Source organism: Grus americana, chromosome 2 (assembly GCF_028858705.1).
Source record: "Grus americana isolate bGruAme1 chromosome 2, bGruAme1.mat, whole genome shotgun sequence".
Lineage (NCBI taxonomy): Eukaryota > Metazoa > Chordata > Aves > Gruiformes > Gruidae > Grus > Grus americana.
In genome coordinates, this window is record NC_072853.1 from 103,438,605 (window position 1) to 103,456,212 (window position 17,608).

The following is a 17,608-nucleotide window of genomic DNA, read 5'->3' on the forward strand; positions in this document are numbered from 1 at the left end:
GCTTTCACTTCATCTGAAAACTGCTTATCAGTCTTCTTTTCCTATCTGTGTTGGGCAGTGATTTTTTTTTTTTTCCCCACCCTTCCCCACCATTTTTATATTCAAAGAAGAAAACCTTATTCGTCAACTGATAATACTCAATACACTGGTCACATTTATTTATCACAAGAGGACTCCAGGTAGGAAGCACCACAGAATAGCCAGAATTTGAGTTACATCCATTGCTTTCTGTTTTGGTCTCAGTTATGATCTTAATTTTAAGTCCTCCAAAGGCTGTATACGCAAAAGTTTGCAGGCTGTTTCCAGTCCCTGGTTGTGATGACGACTCCTTTTCCTCCCAAAGCACACCTGGCTTCTTGCTTTTGACAGGAAAACTGTCTTTCTCAAAATGAAAGAAGCAGGCATGTAGATTAAGTGTTTTAATTAGCAATACATTCCCTGGCTCTCAACCTTGCCAGTCTCACTTTTCTCCAGCCAGCACCTCTCTGCCACGTGCTGTCTCCCAAAACTGAGATCGAGTGGTCCGTGGACCTTTGTGTTACAGCATGTAGAGCTGTGATCCCCTTCCTCATCGTTCTCCTCCTCCTCCTCCTCTCTGTGTTGCCCAAGCTCCTTGCAGGACCCTGGCTCAATTCAGTGCTGGGAAACACAGCAAGCCCTTTGGGTCTGGCCGAGCCATCCAGAGGTAGGCACTCGCTGCCTTTCGGAGCTGGGATAGAGACTTAACGCTAGGCAAATCCTTCAGAGCCTTCCTGTATACTTAAAAAAAGCCTTTTATGTTCTCCCACTGAAGTGCCAAGTAGCCTGTGCTCATCAGAGAGGCCAGCCATTGGCTTTGTGTCGGGGACTGCTTTTTGCCGAAGACTTCAAGGACAATAATCGGACAGTTTGACCGAACAGGCTTTTATCTTTCTGTTGCAGCGAGTGGCCCATAGGTGCTTTGCTGTGGTTTGTTCGGAGGCACCCGGCATGCCTGTGCGCTAACACAAACAAGAAAGGTGAAGTGTAAAAAACGGAGCCCCACTATGTTGTGTATTTAACATCTTTTTCCACTGTTTTGGTTTTGTATAAAATATGTTTCCTGGTTCGCAATATGTTTCCATGTGATCTCATTAACTCGTGCTCTAGGGCAGTTGGAAGTTACTGTCGAAATGTGATTTTAAGTTGTTTTACCAATCAGATACACTGACCATGCTTCCTTCCACCAAAAATACCTCTCGTTTTATGTATATGAAAGTGCTGGGCAACTGAGCGCAGACGTCAACAGGATCACAGCCTGCGCAACAGAAACTATGTTATTTTAAATCTTTCCAAAAAAATTGGTTAAGAATTTGTCACAACAGAGCTGGATTTTTTTCCTGTTATGTTACACATCTGTTCTATTTCAAACGTGAGGGCTGGAGGGGTGGGTTCCAACAAACAACGCGGTCTCCAAAATCTACCCGCTCATAATGATTTTGAGATAACCAGATTTGATTACCTCCTCTGTCTCTTCCTGAATATGCGGTACAATTTTCATCAAAAGCCAGTGTGCCCTGGAAAATCACTGACACCTTTCCCTCCCTCTCTTGCATTCCCATCTCTTTGGGGGCAGGAGGGAACAGGCTCAGGCAGACTGTCAGCCGGGTGCTCTCTCCTTTCCCAGGGTTTTATAGCAAGCATCAGTCTAAAAGGGAAGTGGCTTTTTTTCTATTGTTTATCGTTGTTTGATGATGTTTTTCACTTGTCGTAATTAAAGCTCAATTCGCTTTAAGCTTTTCAAGTCCCGGAGCAAGGGAATAATAAGAGAATATAACAAGAATATAATAATGCCTGCCTTAGCAGAAACACAGTCTTTCTGTGCCTCATGCTTCTCTTGGTGGCTTATGAGGACTGTGAGCTCGGAGTCTCAGCCCTGTCCGCAGGCTGTGGGCTCTTTGGAGCAGGTTTGGGCTCACACATCCCCCTCGAGGACTATGAACGTGTGACTCTGTTCCTGCATGGGACTTGGCACGCAGGTGCTGAGGATTGCGGGATGGGTGGGAGGGCAGAGCCTGACCCTGCAGCTGAGGCTGGAGCTGCACACAGGGTAACCCAGGTCTGCTGGGGATCTGTCTGCGGTGCTTCGGTGGCAGCCCAGGGCCTCGCGCCAAAGCTTTGGATGTAGAAAATATTTAGAGACCAAGCAGAGATTTTCAGGGGAAGCTTTGGAACAAACCCTGAGGTAGTGATGGGAATTGTACCTTTTCCAGACCAAAATTGGGTTACCTAAATGTACCAATCTGCCTTAAAAACTACTGGCGGTAAATCATTACATGGAGAGTCAAGAGAAGGTCTTTGTGAAATTCTGCTTTAGCTTTTAGCTCCAAGGTCTTTTTTTATTTCAGTATTTATTGCATTGCTACAAATGTAGCAAATAGTCTAAAAAGAAGCACTCTACCAGGCAATTCCTGTATGAGCAGGTGATGCTCTGTATTTCTCAAGCCCTTGCTGTCCCAGTTGTGTTCCCTTCTGTGACGTTTCTCCATCGCTCCTCAGTGCTGTGTAATGCAGAATCTCTTATGGGCAAAAATGTCAAAGCCAGAATGGAAGTACAGAGCTAGACTTCTGCCCTTGGGTATGGGGGCAGTGTTAGTGACTATTTCCAAAACTAAAATCCCAGTTTTATTTTCTACCCGCTCATTAGCATGTCCCAAATTATCCTATATTAGAACAAAAAGTATAAGCACTCATGAAAGTGCTGGATTTCTGAGTATCTTACACATTTTTTATGACTTCCTCTTCGGCTGCTGTATTTGACTAAATACAACCTGAAATTTCCTAGAGACGGTTTCTTACTCGATGAAAAGTAGTGTGTTGTAGTTATTTCTAGTGTCATCAATTTGATCCAAGAAGTGTGTTGGCCTGTAACACTTGAGTTTTCATTATATGCAGTGTTTTTTGGGGGGAGGGGGAAGAGAAATGGTTGGGTTTCTTGGTCGGGCGTATGGCATGTGTGAGGTCTACCACACGAAAAGGAGCTTCCAGGAACAGACACCCAGTTCCAGGTGGCTTATAAAAGCTCCCTACTGTATTTTCTTGTGCAGTTTATTTTTTTAACTGTTAAAAGCCACATTTTCTTTAGCTGTAGTCTCTTTTTCAACCTCGAAAATATACATGTGTGTTCTTGACCTCACAGACACGGGGTCATGTAGTTTTACATATGGAGGCTGTAGTTTACATCCAGAGAATGTATGGCTGAATACCTGTCTACCAGGTGCAAAAGCGTGTTTGGCTTTTATCTTCATCAATGGGCTTGTTTATTTTTTGTGGATTTTTTGGATTCTACTTCTGTGACTGTGACAGTATTAAACCCAAGCATGCAAAAATCGTTCATTGAGGCCCCAAACCATATCATTGCCTTAAAAGTCATGACTTTAAAATGTTGCATATTTTTTTTCTTCTTTATTTTGATTTGTGTACCTTTCAGATACTCTTGACGCTTTTTTTTTTTTTAAATAGATGTTTCAGTTCAGATTATGAGGTAGAGGATAACCTTAGTTGGGAGAAGTTGAGTTTCTCAAGAAATTGGGGTTTTCTGAAGGTGGAAAAAGGCACCGACAGTCTTAAGATGAGATAGTCACCGATGCAGCAGCACTGGATTTGCTGACTTGTGCGTTCATGGCAAACTTGTGTGTTTACAGCAAGTGGGAGGAAGTTCCTCAGACAAAGTAAAGGCAGGACTGTCTGGGCAAGACCCAGTGAAATGGAGACTTGTGGCTGTTGTGTCAGTGACTATCCCCTGGGACTCATTAATGTTAATTGAGGGGCAGGGGCAGTGGACAGGGAAGAGCCCGCAATGCCGCTAACCTTTTTCTCTCTCCTGCTATATTCATGCTGGATGGGGATGTTTAGGTGCTTCAACAGGTTCGGTTTGTCACCGTGTAGCAGCGGCTTTTGATTACATTAGGTCGCAGTACCATAAAGCTGGAGACTGCTTAGAAGACTGTCTCAGTAAACTGAATCTTTTTTCATTTGTTTGTTTGATTTAATCCTCCCCAAGCTTTCTCCTGACTGTTTTTCAGTTCATTCAAACGCCCCTGTGAGCATCTTATTAATGGCTTTCCTTCGCCAGCTAGTTTTAGCACTGCGTGATTCTAAATTCAGAACGAGCAGACATGCGATGCCAGCTGTTTGTTATCTCCATTCCCGTGGCAATAGTTTCTTGTTCTTTTTCTAAGCCAAAAAATGCAAATTTTTGCATGCAAATCAATCTCTGAATGTGAAATTTTAGGGCAGTAGTGTTAAGTATTATCTGGGAGTATGACGACAACTTGCGTTTTCAGACTTCAGCGTGAGGAATTCCAGCGTGCCGCATGCACTCCACGGAGGAGCTACTTGCTCCGCATGCCAGCAAAATACGGCCAAGTCTAGGGTGGGACACAGCATCTATTTTAACAGCTCGCAGCCAGATTGCTCAATTGTCAGACAGGAAATTAAAAAAAAAAAAAAAAGAGAGAGCAAAATCTACCCACTTTAACTCATAAGTGAAATATAAAGCAGGTATATTTTTCTGACCACAGTCAAGTTGGTGGACACGTAGGCATCATCATTGTTTTCTTACTCTTCCAAAAAACACACAAGGATCTTGAACAGGCATCTGCTTCAATGTGAGACATGGGTAATAAATAATAAATTGTAACAATATTTACATTTGGTGCACAGTTGGAGCAGGGGCAAACTGGCAGCCTGGTAAAAGTTTCAGCAGCCCTGTGGTTTCTCTAGTTTATGTTTTTGTTTCTAAAGGAACACTCCCTATTAGAAAAAATAAGTTTAGTGCAGGGCACCCAGTCTCAGCCACACTCCTTCTAAGCAACTTGCTTTACTTTGGGCACTGAATCACATTTACTGTCCTGCCCTTCCAGGCAGTGGCGTATGCCGCTGTCAGGCAGCTACTTGGGTAGATGATTCCATGCTGTGGTACTTGGCCAGCGAGCAGGGTGAGTCCCTGTGTGAGACCAGCAGTTGTTCTGACACCTTTTGCGCAGCAGCCTAGTTAAGGACAAAAAATGTTTGCAAATCTCTTTTTCAAGTGGACTTGGGCATCTAGTAGCTTAGAAAGTGTAATGGTAATTTAATTCCCAAGTGCATAGCAGTCATGTGAAAGTGGGGCTTAAACACCTTTGCAACGTTTAGTAGAAGTTTTTGGCTTTGTTTCCTGCGTGTCTATAATCCAGTGTGCTGCTTAGTATCTTTTTTTTTTTTTTAAACTTGATAAATCTTTCTGCTAAAGGCAGAAGTCATCCAGACTGGATAATCTGTTTTTGATTTAATCATATTGTGTATCTGGTGTATGCAAAATAAATCACTATTCATCTGTTTTGTAATCTGATTTATGTAGGACAGAGTTACATTGAGCGAGTTTTCTACAGCCTAACACCAGGTTTTGTGAACCCTCCTTGAAACAACCATCCCTCATTACAGCATTTAGGAGGACTATAGTTAGATTTATTATGGTATAGAAAGGAATAGGACAGGTTTTCAGTTGGTGGAAAATTCGATCTGAGGGAAATACACTGATGTATATTTGCTAGGAAGACCTTTTATTTCTCTTCTTGACCCCTATGGAGGGGCTCTTCTTCCCTCTGCATGATGCTGGCCTAGATGAGGTAGTTTGGGCCTTTTCAAATTGATAAGGTTTGTTTGCAGCAACCAGATTTGATTTTGCCACTACACCGTTTGCTTGGTGACTTTTTCCTTTAACCACGTTTAGCCGCAGGAAATTAAGTGCACGATGAAGATAACCTAACATAGGAAATAGCTCTGACAGCCCCTGCCCGTGACACTGTTAAATGCATCACTCTGCTTCCTTTATCAGGAAAACTGCCATTAATTGTCAATTTATAATCGGGCAGGTGGTATTTTGAAATTTCGATGATAGATTGCAGGCTAACAGCAAACTGGATTTTTATTTTCAGGTTTTATTTGAGAACATGAATTTTACAACTTAATTATACTGACATTTTCAGGTGCTGATTTGAAAGGGGGTTTTTCTGGGTTTTTTGTTTGTTTTTTGAAGAGATGTAATTAGTTATGAAACTATTACTTACTTACATGTATCTTTAAAAAAATCCCTCTTCACTTGAGGACTACATGCCTCCGGTCAGAGTTGTCCTTTTTAATTAAGAGTTAAAAATTTCTAATCTGATAGGCATTGTGTCCTCAGGAAAAAAAAAAAAAAGATCCATCAAGTGAGAATTTACTTAAAACCAGAAACATCTGTTTAAAAATGTGTGCTGATCATCACCAGGAGAGACACAGCTGTTTTGCTCTGCTCTGTGTCATTTATCATTAGTCAAATATGGTTTATCCAGAATATTTTTTTTTGAGACTTTTTCAGACTAAAGTATGTATACCTAACGTGCTAGGCAAAGAATACTGGCTATATGCAATGGCCAATTGCCCGTAATTTTTTGACATCTCTTTGCTCTTTGTATGAGTGTCTAGTAGCAGAAGAGCTTCTCCTCACCCCCAAGGTGGGCCCACTTGCACGGGAGCTCAGAAGGCGTAGTGTCCTGCCTCTAGCCAAGGCTGGGGCTCCCGTGCTTGGGAGGGCAGTAGCCAAATTCAGGATTTGTCCCTGGCAGGGTCTTGCCTCTGCAGAGAGTGCTCCGCTGGCTCCTGCTGGATCCAGATGTTCATGGGAGCTGGGAGCCCTCACAGAGGCAACATTTTTCTTTTGGATGAGCTCACATTTGGGCTGAGGTGGGAGCTGTATGGCTACTTTCTTCTCTCCCCCTGTTGTTTTTGAGGATGCTCCATGTCCTGAGGGCTGGAGAGCATAGTAGCTGGAAGTTTGGAGCCTGCCACGCGCCAGCAAGCCATGCAGGGGTAGCAGGGGTTGCCCAGGGAGTGAGGGTGGTCTTGGTCCTCACCCAGGGCTGGGACTTAGTGGCTCCAGCTGCCCCCTGTAATGTGTGTAGTGCCTATCTATAGGCATTCAAATCACATAGTTCAAATTTATAAGCAGTGAAGAAAGAAAATGTAGAGAAACTTAGCACCACCTGAAGTCCCATCAGTGTATATGTGCACGTGCACTAGCATATACAAGTTAAATATGCTGGTGATAAAGGGCTGGACAAGCACTTTAAAACAAACAAACAAACAAAAAAGACCCAAAAGGCAAAGCAAAAATAAAAAAAGCCAGTGCAAGTGGTTAAAGTCTCTGTCCTGCAGTGAGAGACAGCAAGGATGCTTTGGGGGACGTGAGAGCTGTAATGCCTGAGGAGCCACAAGTGCGCTAGGTTAGTATGTGGATCACTGGGACAGTAAAATGGAGTATTCAGTTTCCAGCTGAATATGTGCTTGTAATATACACATCCAGTGCGGAAGCTCTTTTGCATCCTTTCCTTCCCAGCCAGCTCATTTCAGCCATGATTCACGCTGCCCAGACTGTTCCTTGCACCAGGGCTACAGCAGCAAGGCGGGGAACCAGTAAATCCCAGTGGCCAGCCTCCTCTCAGGCTGGGGCGAGAGCTAATTAGCCCTTCAGCTTCCTCATCTGCATGCTGCGGCGGGATGAACCCTCTCGCCGTGGCAGGTAGTCCTGGTCCACGGTAACAACAAAGAGTTGAGGACTGTGATTTTCTGCCTGCTTGTCCTCTTCTCCAGACTGATGGGAGAGATAATAAAGTTTGATGTAAGAGGGCAGGGCAGTATGTTGCAGTTGTGCTGTTTAACTACTTGCAAAGGCTTTTGAAGGACATCTGGTGAGGAGATATGACCGAAGGAAAGAATATACACTAGACATAAAATCAGCGTTTTCATCGTGAAACTTTTTGCTTCAATTTTAAGATCAATAAATGTGTCTCGGGCCTACTGTTCCTACAGTGCTTGTTTGTTTCCTTTTTTTTAACCCAAAGCTTCAACTTAGCATTTGTTACAGCCAAGCTCTGCTAACTATTTTCAAGTGTGGTTTTACACTGGAAGTGGGTTTCTAAGAATGACACTTCCCCACCATCACATGCTGTCGAGTTGCTTGTTTGTGTGATGGTAATGAGTCCTTAATATTTTACTTAATTGCAGAGTCAATACAGGGCCGGAAGAGCTAGCTGGATTTTCTTCTGGCTTGTGCATCATTGTTAGTAGGATTTGTAAGCAAGTTCTGACTTCAGAGCTTGCTCCCTTGCAGTGCATGAACCAGATAGAGATCAGCTTTGCTTTGAGACTCTCTGACCTGTTTTGTGTTGTGAAGGACGCTGGGAAATGGCTTTTTTTTCTTCTTTCTGCTCCCTGTAAACCGAGCAGATTTGTTGAAATCCATTAAGTTCATTAAATGCAGAACTCCTCCAGAGCTGGTTTGGCATTCACTTTCACAGCAGAAATCCTCTTCCTTAAATTCCTCTGTGTCTTTCTGCCTACCTTTTTCCTTTTGGTTCAAGAATCAATATATTAAGATACTTGTAAGCTGTGTCTTAATATTTTTCCATTTTGTTTACAAACCAGATAGCATCTGAGCCATCAGATGTGCTTGACCCATAAATGTTCATAAAATAACCATTACCTTCTAAATTACTTATGTCGTGGCATTATCCATATTGATGAAATTTTAAATGTAAGATGGTGAAGGATGAACTGCGAAACATGGTCTCTAAAGTAATAGCGCTGGATGCTTGTGGTCTGTGATAGTGTACTTGATGTTAATTTTTAATACGTTTTCCTTTTCATTATAGCCCATCCCTGCCTGCCCTTGATTGGCAGCTGCCATCTCACTCAGGACCTTATGAACTGCGTATCGAAGTGCAGCCGAAATCCCACCACCGAGCTCATTACGAGACGGAAGGCAGTCGAGGGGCTGTGAAGGCATCTGCGGGGGGCCACCCTGTTGTGCAGGTACCAAAATGTGTAACGAGCACCGCAGGTTATTTATCTCCATGCTCTGTGGTGAGCACCCTTTCTTCTCCAAAACCGAATACTGACGGGAGATTTTTCCTATCCTAAAACATTACTGTGCGTGAGAGTGCCTTAAACTGGCTGGACCAAGCCTTTATTAAAAACAAGGCAGGAGCATCTAGTTGCTCTTAGCAATGTGAATACGGCGCAAGCGGATTGCTTCTCTGTCCGCATGCGACTTAGCAAGAGTTCAGCTGGCAGGCGGTGGCCGTGGACCTATCTGCGCAGTCAGATTCCAGACATGCAGTTTATACTGAAATCAGCTGGGGATGTGCCTCAGTACATTTAGTCCTTAACTTGCGGTTGGATCTAATCAGAGCTGTGAACACATGTTGGAGGGCAGAGCTGTAGCAGTAATGTGGAAGTATGTTGCTGGTTTGGATGTTGCAGTGAATGCTGAGCAAAGCGCAGCTTTTTGAGTTTCTTCTGTTTAGTTCCTTAAACCCTTCCAGCCACTCTGGAAAGCATCTGAGGTCTGAATCTAGTTTCATGAATTCTACTGAACTCTTCAGTTACTGTATATAAAGCATTTAATTTAATAACACTGTAAACTGACCCTTAATTCATTTATATGACTAGTCCCATTCATTTTTAAAGGACTTTTCTCAGGAGTGGGAAGAACAAGATTTAGTTGTTTAAAACAAAAAAAAGAAAAAGGAGTGTGAGAGAGCCAACTCTGCCTGTCCCTCCTCGGCTGCTTCTTTCTCACCCAGAAGTTGAACTCTCACTGCCTTCTGTCGGGGTTGTGACCCCCTGTGCAGCAGAGCCCAGGTTTTATCGCTGCCTGGACGGCACAGGACTCAGGGATGTCAGGGCACATGTGGGAGGGAGGCAGGCGCTGCCGCCGTGCTCACGCTGCTTGGGTTTATGCCACAACTCTTCCTGCAGGAGCAGCGGCTTGTCGAAAGACCGGATGGCTCAAGATGATGTACAGACCACACGTGCAGGGCTCGCGTGTGTTTGTTTATTTGCTGTAAAACCCTGTTAGCAAACACGTCGTTCGAAGGAATGATGCGAGTTTGAGATGACACTGGGCAGGGAATGCTGCTGCAGAACTCGTGTGCTGCTGCGGCAGCTGAAAAAGGAAAGTGAGGGGAGTTGTCAGCAGCAAACACAGTTCGCTCTTTAGCTCTGCCAAAACTCATCAGTGACATGGGATTATGGAAGTCATCTGCTGAAAGACGAAAGGTTTTAGCAGAACATTTGTGAATGATATTAAAGAGGGGTTTGTGGCAGACACGCTTGATGACAATTAATACCTACTCTGTTTGTGGCTTGATGCAAGGAAATGTAAATGGGGAGGCATCAATTCGCAGCGGCCAGCATGGCGTTTAAAGTTTCCTACGTGCTTTTTGGAAAGACTGAATGTGATGCCAACATTTAATTGGACTAAATGCATCCAGACATTTCCCCTCTCATCCCCTGTCCCGGTCTGTTGGGAGTGAGCGTGCTGCTTCCAAACACAAACAAGTGTCAGAAAAGAGGAGAGCAGAGGAAATTGCGGAAGGGCATGAAGGGAGAGGGGAGGAAGCAGCCAGTCCTAGCCCTGTCAATTGGCTCTACCGGTTTAGTAAGGATTAATGTATTTTTCAGTCCTTTTACTACAACCTGAACATCCTTTTCTCCAAAAAGAACAGAAACATAAAGAGGGCCAGAAAAAGCTTCTCCATGTTGACATTGTCATCCCAGCCAGAGTTATCTGTTTGAGGAAATACTTAAAAGCTTCTGACTTAGATCAGAGTTGGATGGATGAAAAGTACTTCCAAAAAGTAAGCGCTTATATTTTTTTCTAATTGAAATAGTAAGTACTTATAAATAAAGAAGTACTTTAAAAACAAAAGTACTTATAAATAAATGAAAGGAGGAGAAGGAAATCTAGGGAGTAACTTCTGATAAATCAGTGACTGACAAAAGCTGTAAAATGCATCTCTTAATCAACATATTTCCAGATGTGCAGGTGCTTGGGTCAAGATTGATTCAGTCCACTACATTATACAGAAAGGAGCCTAAGTTCCAAGGCTCACACCCAGATACAAGCTCAAACAGTATCTGAGTGTCTTCAGGTGAGAGATTTTGGATCAAGCTTTTCCCTTTCCTGGTGTTTTCAATTGTGTTGACTCAGGGAAACCCCTCATAAAACTGCTCTGACCTCTTGCACTACCCTTTTGTGTTTGGTTTTTTTTTTGCCCTGTGTGGGCAGCCAGGTCTTTCTTATGTTGCTGCTTTGGGGGAGCTTGCTGAAGTTTTGCTTTTATTAAAGCTCTTCCCCTTTTACCTTCAAAAACAGGAGAATGTGGAAGAGGTCTCTTCCTCCCTTCTCCATTTCAAACCCCCTCTTACTAGCATCCTGCTTCCCAAACGAGGAAATTTTCTCACACTAATACCTCCACATATCTGTAGGGCATGCTAAGGCATAGGAGAAGTAAATCCAAAAATCATCCACTGCTCATGGCATGGTTCCCCAGCAAAATTGCCAGGAGGTTGCTTTCTCTGCAGCTGGAGCATGTTTATCTTTTTTTCCCAGGCAGCGTTAGCTTCCTTGCTGCTGCTCCATCTCTCCTTGTAGGAGGTAGAAGGTCTGAAAATCAAAGGTTTCCAAGGCAAGCATGCTGGATGAGGAGAGCAGCGGTGTAGGAGGGCAGGAGTCTCTCTTGGGTTTGACATGAAGTCCAGGGTTGGAGACCAATTTTTCCCTTGGCTCTAGTGGCCCCTCCAGGCTGGTGACTTTTCTCTGGAGCTGGAGAGGGCCACATGTAAAGCTTGAAGAGCTTTGCACTGGGACTCGGCAGCATGCTGAGTGCCTGCTGGTGTATGGGATTACTCTCCTCTCCCAAACCTGAGCCTGGGAAAGGGCAGGCAGTGCTGAGGACAGCAGGCTGCCGGGGGAGTTTATGCTGAACCGTGGAAGGGGCAAGCCTGGCAGGAGCTGGCGGCTGCCTACGGCAGCAGAGTCTTGCCCCAACCTGGTGCTGGAAGGCGCCACTCGCTCCTTATCATCTCCATCATCTGCGTGGGGCTTGCTCACTGGAGGGTCCTGCGGGCTTTCTCACAGCAGGAGAGAGAAATCCTGCTTCATGCCAGCAGGATTTCCTATGGATTTCCTTTTGTGGGATGGCTGCACCCTCCCTTCTGCACTTAGGAACAATACAGTTTTGAACACTTCAAGTTGCCTGTGAGGGCTAATGACCCTGTAATGCAATATTCCTCTCTCTCACATTTTGTCTTTGCCTGTTTGGGGGTTTGGCTGCCGTGGCAGCCCCAAGCTATCGCTGTTCTTGATTGCTAAACGTTTTGAGAGTGGGATGAGCCGGCACACCTAGCATGCTAAAAATGCTGCAGAAGATTGGCAAGCAAGCGGTGCTGGGGAGCGGTGCTGGTGAGCTCACGGCTGGCGCCGGCTTTTACCCCTTGGCTCAGGGAAGTATTTTGTGAGTTGTCATTGCCTTTGGTGATTCCAGACTGGGGTACTCCCCCCTCTGAGTCAGAACGGGGCTGGTGCCCCAGCTGGCATCGAGTGTTACGAAGCTGCACGCCGTGCCAGGTGACGGTGAAACCTGGGACCACTTTGGGGAGCGAAATCATGCCTGTTAGCAGCCTGCTGGCACCTCTGCGTTTGCAGGACTTCACAACTAGGCTGAGGATTGCTCTGAATGAAGCAAGATGAAGTGAATGGGAAATGGACTTTAGGAAACCCACGGAGTTAGCTAGCTACAGCCATGTTTTAAGCGAGGTGAATTTAATACAAGGGGTTTACATCCAGAATGTCTTAAAATCGTCCTCCATTTGGACCTATCTCCCATTCTTCATTTTTGAGAGTGGTGGTGAGGAGTTGCATAACATGGGGGTTAACATTCCAGCCAGTGATGGCTCTGTTTCAGCTGCAGGTAAGTAATCTGGCAGATAAGTTTAGGCTCCCTGGGGAGGGATGGCACCAGATTATAAATGTATGGTCTATAGATATTCTAATTAATAACTCATCTTTGGAATAAGTCAAGCACTTTGGCTGCCTGAGATGGAATTTTTACAAGCAGGGTGCGGTGTATCTGTGAGATAAAATCCAAATACTCAAGATTGTTTAATAAAAGGGTATGATGTACTCCCGTAGAAGACTGGACTAAATGGTGAAAGAAGATATTCAAAGGCACAGAATAGTCTAGCAGGCACTTTCAAAAGTCATGATTATTATTCAGGTTTTTTACGCAAAATATGTCAGGAATTTTCTTCAAGATGACTCTTGACATGAGGTAGATAAATCAGTTAGAAAAACGGAAGAAAAGCAGTTGTAGATGTTTTCTTTTTCATCTAGGTAACCAGTACTAGCCAGAATTTGTTTTCCTCTTGGAAGAATAAGTTAATATTCAAGATACAGTGAATGCTGCCTTGCCTTTCACTGTATCGCTTTGCAGTGAGATGGTAGAGGTTGTGTATGGCTTGTGTACTGCAGTACAGAATTTGATCTGAGTCTGTGAACAGAGGAGTAGTCTGAACTCCCTCATTTTACAGGCAAAACACAATGATTTGTCTCCTGATTTACATAGTCAAAATGTTGTCTGTGCCAGGAGACTTGCTCACAAGAGTTGGCAGTGTCGTTTCTTGACAAGATCTCAAGTAGGCACTTTGGGTCCGATTTTCAAAGGCCTTGAGGCATATGTTGGGATTTTTAAATCCCCTTATGACTAACAAGTGTCAAACTCTTCTCTAAAGCAATTGCTGCCTCAGTATTTTTGTACATCTCCACATCATCATAATTAGGCACCAACACGCCTCTGAGCTATTTGTGCACGTGGAGCATGTTATCGTTTGCTTCCCATGAATCAGTTGCTTTTGTTGCTTTCAGATAATAAGCTCAAGTAGTGTCCAGGTCCAGGTGCTGGCCACCACAGGTGTCAGTCAGAGTCCTTTCATCTTCCGGACCCAAGAGCTATGAATACCTTTTGCAAACCCCTCAGGGAGTAGAAAGCCTTCTCGATCAAACCGCTGTAACTTCAGGGGGCAGCAGTCGGTCCAGTGAGCTGCAAATGCATTCAGGTTGGGGCTTTATTTTTTAACACAGTCTCATATAGCACTTCTCATGCACCAGGCTTCACAAACAGTTAACAGCATGAGGTAATAGAGTTGTGCAGTTACACAGAAGGCAAGATGGGAAGAAGAGAGAAATGAAGAGCTAAAGGAAAAGACTGGAAAGAGGTGTTCACTGCTGATGACAGGAAGGAGATGAAAGGATAAGGAAACTGAGAGGAAGGCTCTTCCAGACGGAGCGGGGCAAGTCCTTTGCAGCAATGCTCTGATAAGAGAGTGAGCCTGTGGTTGATTTTCAAGTACATAGTATGGAACTTCTCACATACCTGCAGTGTGTGCGTAAGTGCTTTTCTTGGTAGGGGTCCGCCAGTGCTGCGAGTTTGTTTTAAACAACAGGGCTGCCACCATTGCTGGGTGAGTCAAGGGAATTGGAATGAAAACAGTCCCTGGTGGGTCCAGCTCATGGCCATCTGACACCTGACCAGGAAGAGTGGATGTGGAAAAAATGGTGTTGGCTGCTTTCCCCTTCCATCTCTGGCTCTGTCAGGGCAGAGAAGAGGGCATATTCTCATAAGTAAGCAGTGATTCAACTTTTCATGCCACAGCGGACTTCCTCTCTGTGCTGTTCTTAACTTCTTTTTAGAAGACAGCATCACCCTTTTATCCAGAGGAAAATATAATCCTTTCTTATGGCAAAGATATAAAGACATTGGCAAGCACCTGTTAGCCAGGTTGCAATTAATAGCACAAAGCCATGCAACCATACAACAAACCAGACAGGGAGCCTACATTTTATAGCCTTGTTTTAGACAGCCAGTAGTTCTTAAGAATAAATCTAAGCTGAATGGGTTTCTCACTTCTTGCATCTGTGTAGTTAAAGCTCACCTCAAACTAGCAGACAGATAATCAAAACTGAGAAGTAGAATGATTTGGCAGATGTTTTAAGGCTGATATTGCTTCTATAAATCCAACAAATGGAAGAAAGCCCATTGAAAGCTTTCTGTCGTGGTTTTTCATCATTAGAAGATTGTATTTTGGGAAGAGGGGAGTTTCTCTTTTTTGGTATTTCACATGAAGATGGTCCCACAGGGTAGCTCCACAAGCACAGCCGTATAGGTAGCTTATGACTTCCCTGAGAAGGGCCAAGTCCAGAAGGGAGCCGTTCTGGAAAGTGTGCTGCTGTCAGCCGGTGAAGCTTACATGACCCTGAAAATGCAACTTCAGCTCTGATTTATGAGTAGTCCTGGGGACAGGCCTCTGCTATTTGGCGCAACAGCCCTTTCCAAATGAAAAAGGAAATTTCCACCAGCCAGCGCTTGGGGGATGTACTCTGCTCTCCTTTAAAAATGATGCCTCGCCCACACTCGGCCTGACGGATGCCGCAGTACATATCCCGGCTGTTAGGACACCGAGATATTCAATCTGGCATTCCAGCCCAAAGGATTTAGCCCAACATCCTAGGTTTGCCTTCGGTTTGGACTCGCTGGCTGCCGGCTCAGCAGAAGTTAGTGGTGGCCTTGAGGGAGGAGGGGAGAGAAAGTGCTCCCACTCCTCTGGTGATGCTGTCACCATTCCCTTGGGAAAGGGGGTGATGATATCAGCTCCTGGCTTTCCCCTTCCTTGGCCTCCCCTGGTTTCCTTTCTGCCTCATCCTTTGCGACAAGGCAGTCGGTGGCATTGCTCTTGCTGTGTGGGGTATCTTCTAGCTGTTCTCTGGTGGTGGTTGACAAGGCAAAGACCTTCTAGGTTAGACCTGGGAAGGAAGCAGAGGAGTCATCTTTATCTGCACCACTGCTCACAGAGTCATCCTTTTTGCTTCCCTTGCCAGGCTGGTTTTGGTTTTTGCACGTGCACTCTGAGTGTCTAGAACAATGTGATGGAAGATGGAAGACTCTCCAAGACCACGAAAGACACAACATAAATGTAGTAGTCTTTCTTCTCTTATTCCTCATTTACTTTGTCCTCAGGTCTCGTGCTGCATCCTTTTGCTCAGTGAACTGTTTGCAGTATGGACAGAGTCTTTTCTGCACATTGTCAGAAAGGACGATTCATCATTATTTTGGAAGCATACCTCAAAAACGTGCATCACTGCTCTCCAGGGAGGAATCAGGACTCATCCCTGACTGTTTGAGTGCTACGCTATTTTTGCCTTTTCATCCCTTTTGCCCCCTGCTTAATATTGCATCACTCCTGCTAGAAGTTGGAGACGCTGTGGTTCTTGTTCTGTCTCCAAATTTTCTTTCTAAAAGTTGCCATTCCCCTTTCCTGCAAGCGGTCAGGTCCCAAGCAAGATAAGAAAAATCCCCCTTGCCTTGTTTTTTCTACGTAACTAAATAAAGTGCAAGTGAATCTGTGGGCCTGGGGAGTATCTGTCAGTGGGTGGTGCTCACTGCAGATGGAAACAAAAAAATTAATGTAATCAGCAGTTGAAATAGGTGATTTCTTTGCAGCAATGTGCTAGGAAAATACCTGCACAAGCCGCAGCAGCCCAGCAAAGGCGTTTGTGGTACTGCTAGTGAGGCTGCTGCAAATGTGCTTGCAGAGCTAAATGTTCCCAGTTCCTTCCTTTGTACTCTCTGTCAAGATCTGCTAGAGCTCAGGAGCCTGTAGTGTGATCTATTCTCTCTTATATTTCTTTTAAAAAAAAGTATTAGAAAGAAACAGTTCAGCTTAAGTGATACAAGAAGAGAAAAATGACAGCCAGTGAGATTCCTGAGGGTTTTGGCATATTTGAAAGCTTAAAGAATGGTCATGATGTAAAACCAAAAATTGGCAAATGCTTAATTGATGCTCTAATAGATCTTTGTCTTTTGGGAACATTATTCAAATGCCTGAGTTATTCAAGTTAAAAAATGGCCCCTGCATCTGCATAGTGATTGCTTTCTCACAAGGACAACTGGTGGTGGTGGTGGTGGTGGGTTTTTTCCCCAGTAAATTTGTGGTAGAAGCACCCTTCCACTGAAAATGCACGCATCAGGGGGAATACCTAGAAGTGATGCGAGTCACAGAATCAGAAGGCTGCAGTTGTGCAGACCTCTCTGTGCTTCAGCAGCTCTTCTGCCCTCCCAGCATCCAAGAAGGAGCTACAGATGCTTCTGGTTAGCCAAAAGAGTCTACCAGTAGTGCTACAAATGGGTACCCACTTTTCTAAGGAAAAATACAACGTGGGTAGACCTTTTGCTTGCCTTAAATTACCAGACCTCAGTTACAAACAAAACAAACCACCCCATACCAAACCACATTCAAAGCAGTATTGGAGCACTCCTACAGTCAGTCGGCTTAGCCTGCTTAATTCAAGCACATGTTTAGGAGTTTGCTGACTCTTACTCAGTTTAGCTGTTTTGAAGAAAATAAGACTGTGGATGGGTTAGATGTTGATGACTGGGTTTAAAATGGCTTTACAGGGAGGTTCAGATGATACGTGAGGTTGTGGTCTGGGCGTGAACCACGCTTGTTACTTGACTTAGTTTTGGTTGCAGTTGAGAAGACCTACACCAAAGTTACCAATCAGCAAATCTGCTCCAGACTTGTCAGATTATTGCACGTTGACATGCGCCCAAAAGCTGAAATGAAACACGGTTAAAATTAAAATGCAGCTTTACCAAAAGCCAGATGCTTCGTTATGAGCTGAGCTAACCTACCTGCCAAATACTGCTAACCTGCATGAGGCAGGTGATTA

At 44.4% G+C, this 17,608-nt stretch overlaps 1 protein-coding gene across 8 annotated transcripts in view; it reads left to right on the forward strand.

Annotated features, from left to right (window-relative positions):
- Window positions 1-17,608, forward strand: part of NFATC1 (nuclear factor of activated T cells 1) — a 116,170-nt gene that overhangs the window by 11,515 nt on the left and 87,047 nt on the right. For all 8 annotated transcript variants that reach the window (XM_054817149.1, XM_054817154.1, XM_054817157.1 and 5 more), the window contains exon 3: window positions 8,691-8,850. In XM_054817149.1, the coding sequence (XP_054673124.1) occupies window positions 8,691-8,850 (160 nt within the window). The remainder of the gene's footprint in view (window positions 1-8,690; window positions 8,851-17,608) is intronic.